Source organism: Camellia sinensis, chromosome 1, assembly GCF_055761805.1.
Source record: "Camellia sinensis isolate YWXY chromosome 1, ASM5576180v1, whole genome shotgun sequence".
NCBI lineage: Eukaryota > Viridiplantae > Streptophyta > Magnoliopsida > Ericales > Theaceae > Camellia > Camellia sinensis.
Window position 1 is genome coordinate 141,094,433 of NC_138961.1, and position 5,415 is coordinate 141,099,847.

Genomic DNA, 5,415 nt, shown 5'->3' on the forward strand with positions numbered 1-5,415 from the left:
TAATTAAAATTTTTTAAAATAATTATAAAGTGCATAAATTACGCACTTAATCTACCTTTAAAGTGAATAAAATATTTTTTCTGGGCAATAGAAAGGGTACATTTGGGGATTGAATTGTGTTTGCCACGTGGCAAGCAACTATCACAAATCTTATGGCTCACGTGAATGTGAGTTTGTTAGAGCATCTCTAAAGTCATGCTATTAGTTCTGTCAAAACCAAAAAAGTTACCTTACTTCACAAAATTAGTACTCTAATGATATGTCATTATTTTAGTCAAACAGAAAAAAATAATAAAATTAAACGAGTTTAAGGTTTGGCAAAATCATCGTACTATCAAATGTTAGATAGGATTAGATTGCGTTGGGTTGAAATTATCTCAATTTTCATAATTTTAACACAAAATAATTGAATTTGACTAATGATTATACCAAAATGACAAGCCTCCATTAGAGTGGTGTCAAATATTGATTGTCGTTTGACAATTATTTTTTTAATTAATTTTTTAACTTTTTAACTATTTTAATTTGTGATTAAAATTTAGAATCATTCTAATTATAAATAGTTTTAAGTTTTTTGAGCACATAATAAAATCAATCATGTATTACTACCAATTCAATCAAACTCAATGTAATTCGAGTTAGTTCGGGTTATATTCATAGCTACGTGAATCAATTAATAATAAATAATTAAAATAAATAAGATTTTAAAATTTGAACATATCAGAAGTAAATAATAAAATATTATTTAATGTAAATTAATACAAATTAAATTCAACTCAAATTTAGGTTTTTTGGGTATAACTTATAAGCTAACTTCTTTGTTTATTACGAAAAGACGTATAAGAAAGTAGAGAGTTGATATAACTCAAATAAGCCAATAAATCAATAAACTGTTTATTTATGGTGTTGCTAGTTAAATTTAATTTGTATTGACTTGTATTAAACAATATTAATATAAATATTGGTTCTAGTATTTCGTTCGTTGTATGTGAATATATATATATTTAGGTACAACAGAAAAAATAAAAAGTTAAGCCTTCTCCCTAGAGAGGCCTATCAAGTCCGCAACAAGATAGTTCCTAATTTCCACTGGTGGTTCGTTGACCACCAAGATGTCTTCAAGTTGCTCCGCTCCAAGTTTTGCCAAAGCATCAGTGCACAAGTTCCCTTCTTTGTAGATGTGGTGTATGGTGCATTCACACTATCTGAAAAGAATTTTTGCATCCTCCAAATGGCCCTTATAAGGGAATTTATCATCCATGTCTTCCTTCATCAGCTGCACTACTTGCTTTGCATTAGTTTCAATGATTACCTCATGCATCCCCTTCGGAAGCATCATTGTTAGTCCTTTGTAAAGAGCCCACAATTCTGCCTCCAAACTTGGGCCACTGTCAATACTTTCATAGTAGCCACACACCCAAGTGCCTATTTCATCTCTGAAGACTCCTCCACCTCCCATTTTCCTACTTCCATCAACATTCAACTTGATTTTTCCTGCAGGTGGTAATCTGTCTAAAAGCAGGCCTGGGATTAGTAATGGACAAATTAAAGCCAAGTCAATATCCCTAGAATCAAGAATAAATTTAATGTTATCTTGGCAACTACATAACTTTTTCTCCAAAACAAAAACATTTCTATTTTTCGAATTTTTCCATAAAGTTACAATGAAAGTAGAAGACCAAGTTGCCTGATCATTAAAATGTTTTTTTATTTTTGGAATTAGACATAAGCCAATCTTGCCAAGATTTTCTGCTCATATCACTGCACCAGTTTCTACCACATAAAGCCAACCACACTTCTTTGGCTTTGTAGCTGTTTCTAAAAAGATGATTCATATCTTCCACCAAACAACAACTAGGGCAGTTGGGATCAGAGGTCAAACCCCTCTTCATTCTCATTTGATTAGTTAACAGCTTCCCATGTAGAATAAGCCACAAAAATCCTCTAAGTTTCTGAGGCAGCCTTAATTTCCAAAGCCAGCTCCAATTATTCTCACACCTTTGGTTGCCAATGATTAATTCATACGTAGAAGCAGTTGAGAACCCTCCACATTGAGTTTCATTCCAATTTAAGCTATCTGTGACAGTATTTGAAAGAAGATGGGTTTCCAAAATGATAGTGGCCATATTAGCAGGCATGATAGCGGACACTTTTTCCACATTGCACTCTCTTGTTCATTCAAGAACTCACCTACAATACCAAAACTATCTGCAGATGTATGGTTGGATTAGTGTTTGTCAGACATTAAATCCTCAAAGGATTTATTTCCACACCACCAATCCTTCCACATATCCACCAATTCACCATAACCAACTTTCCATTTCACCAATTTTCTTAGAATATACCTTGTTTGAAGAATGCCTCTCCACACATGGGAAGCAGTCTTCCCTTTAGGCTAGTAATAAAAAGGGGTGCTATTCAAATATTTGCTTTTAAGAACATCAGTTCACAAGCCTCCTCATTATTCATAAGTTTCCAGCCAAGTTTAGAGAGTAAGGCCAGATTTTGATCTCTAGCCTTCTTTAAACCAAGCCCGCCATGTTTTTTCAAAGTGCAAACTTTATCCTATTTCACTAGGTGGACTTTCTTTCTCTCTAGAGTATCACCCCACAAGAAATTTCTATTGATTTTATCAATATCATCACACACTTTCTAAGGAAAGTTGTGGTTTGCATGGTGTATGCAGGAATAGTAAAACTCACAGCTTGAATGAGGGTGGTTCTGCCAGCCATAGACAATACATTGGTTTTTCACCCAGCCAGCTTCTTCTGCATTTTCTCAAGAATGTTATTAAAATGCCCTCTGTTGACTCTCCCATGCAAAAGGGAAACACCCAAATATCCCTGTAACTCAGAGGTTAGGGAAATACCACACATATTGCTCAAGTCTCTAGCCACCCTTCTATCGATGTTAGCAAACACAAAGATCTTGGATTTTTGGGCATTGATTTTAAGCCCAGAAATCTCACAGAATTCTTTCATAGCGGTCATAACGGTATTGCAAGTTCTCACATCAACCTTGCCAAATAACATTAAATCATCAGCAAAAAATAGATGAGTCGGGCAAGGGCCCCTGCCAGAGGTCTTGATGCCTTTCCATTTGCTTTGCTCAGCTTTCTCATTAATCATGTTAGACAATCTTTCCATACACAACACAAACATGTAGGGAGATAGAGGATCTCCTTGCCTCAACCCCCTTTCAGGTTTAAATTCTTGCAAGGGTTCGCCATTCTAAAGAATAGTAGTGTTGATTGAGGTAACACAACACATAATCATCTCAATAAGGTTCTTATCAAACCCAAATTCATCAAGAGTTTCCTTCAAAAAAATCCCATGATATATTATCATAGGCCTTTTCCAAGTCAATTTTGAGGATCGTACTTCATAATTTACCTTTCTTAGAACTTAAGGTATGAATAATTTCCTGAGAGATAATGATGTTATCACTAGTGGATCTACCAGGCACAAAACTACTTTGATTAGGTCTCACAAGTTTACAAAGCAAGGGTCTAATTCTACTAACCAAAATTTTTGCTATGATCTTGTAGGTCACATTGCACAAACTAATGGGTCTAAACTATTTAATAGTCTCAGGATTGTCAATCTTAGGGATAAGAGCAACAACGGTTTGATTGATGGTTGTGGGAATAGAATGGTTAGCAAAACAATTTCTAATAAACTCACACACTGAGGGGCCAATCACATTCCAGTAGGTATGATAGAAGATGGCTTGGAATCCATCTCTTCTTGGGGCTTTAAAGGCTTTAATTTTTTTCACAGCCCTCCAAACCTCCTCATTAGTCACCACATTCATGAGGTCACAATTCTCATCCAGATTGGATACATAAGTAGCCAAATTATTCCAATGATTCAAAGAAATGGTAGGATTATGAGCAAAAAGATTAGTAAAATAATTCAGCACAATGCTCTTGAGTTCATCAGGATTATCAATCCAAACACCGCTCTCACATTTCAAAACATCTATATTCTTCCTTCTCATTTTAATCAAGGTGGTTAGATGGAAAAACTTGGTGTTTCTATCACCTTGAGTGATCCACTTTGACTTGGATTTTTGGAACCAAAGAAGTTCCTCTTGATAAAGAACTTTGTTATACTGATCAATCAGATCGTTTTCCAACGCATAAAGGTTATGGGAATAGATATTTGCCTGGGATTTCTGGATTCCTTCAATCCTCCCAAGCAACCATCTTTTCCTACAAAAAATGTTGCCAAACACATCTTTATTCCAAATACTAGCATTGTGAGCTAGTTTATCTAGTTTGGTCACCAAAGAGTCTTGGTTATTAGACCAATTATCCTCCACCACTACTTGGAACTCTTCATGGAAGATCCAAGCAACCTCAAACTTGAAGAGCTTACAAGAAGGGTTATAAGGAGATTTATCTTGAGTGAATATCATCATTGGGGAGTGATCAGAGTAAGTTCTTGAAAGATTTCTGACCAGTCTTTCAGAGAAGTTGGTTCTCCACTCACTATTGCACATGGCTCCATCCAGTCTTACCATTTTGTTATCCCAACCTTGCCTATTATTTGTCAAAGTTAGCCTCGGACCAGAGCATCCTAAGTCCATTAAATTGCAGTTGTTCATTCTTTTCGAAAATTTACTGATTCTTCTTTGATCTTGGCTGTTGGTTTGGCTTGAGTGACCTACAAAATGCCTCTTTTCTGTTTAGCTAGCAAAATCATTAAAATCACCAGTTATCATCTAAGGCTCAGAGTTATTTTGAGCAGTGCTTTCTAGACTTGCCCATAATTCTTTCCTCTTATTGCTGATAGGACTTGCAGATACCATTGTGAGGCCACTCAGGGTACTCCTGTTTAGCAATCTTTGTCGTGATTAATTGTGAACTTGTTTCGTTAACTCTAACATTGACTAAGTTTGGGTTCCAAAACATCCATATTCCCCCACTTCAACCAACAAGGTCAACATGGGCCGACGTAGTAAATCCCATTTGGTTGAAGAACATACCCATGGAAGCTAACTTCGCCTTTGTCTCCATAAGAACTAACAAATCTAGCTTGTGAATCTGCACTAGCTCACGTAAATTTCTTTTGAACTTTTTGTTTCCTGCATCCCTGCAATTCCATATTAGCAAATCCATGGATGAACTGATAAAGTTGGGTAGTGACATCTAGTTAGCAATCCCTAGATGTTCCTTTGCTTTCTTGTGGTTGTCCTTCATTGAATGCATTGCCATTACCGAGATCATGTGCCTTTCCTGACCCACTTCGATCTGTCTCCATGGTTGAATGCTCATTTTTACTTCCTCTATCCACCCTTTTGAGGCAATGAGGTAAAACGTTTCTTTCCCCGGTGTGATATACACCATAAATCTGTGTTAACTCACTCTGAGTTGTTCTATGGGGTAGTTTTCTCCTTTGGCCTCCATCATTG

General features: G+C 35.9%; 2 protein-coding genes across 2 annotated transcripts; both read right to left on the reverse strand.

Moving 5' to 3' along the window:
- Window positions 1–2,750: 2,750 nt before the first annotated feature.
- On the reverse strand, window positions 2,751–3,128 carry LOC145820116 (uncharacterized). Its single transcript, XM_082914816.1, has one exon. It carries the CDS (start codon window positions 3,126–3,128, stop codon window positions 2,751–2,753), a length of 378 nt encoding a protein of 125 aa, XP_082770942.1.
- A 448-nt stretch (window positions 3,129–3,576) lies between these two features.
- Window positions 3,577–4,524, reverse strand: LOC145820120 (uncharacterized). The gene has a single exon (XM_082914822.1). It carries the CDS (start codon window positions 4,522–4,524, stop codon window positions 3,577–3,579), a length of 948 nt encoding a protein of 315 aa, XP_082770948.1.
- Window positions 4,525–5,415: the final 891 nt, after the last annotated feature.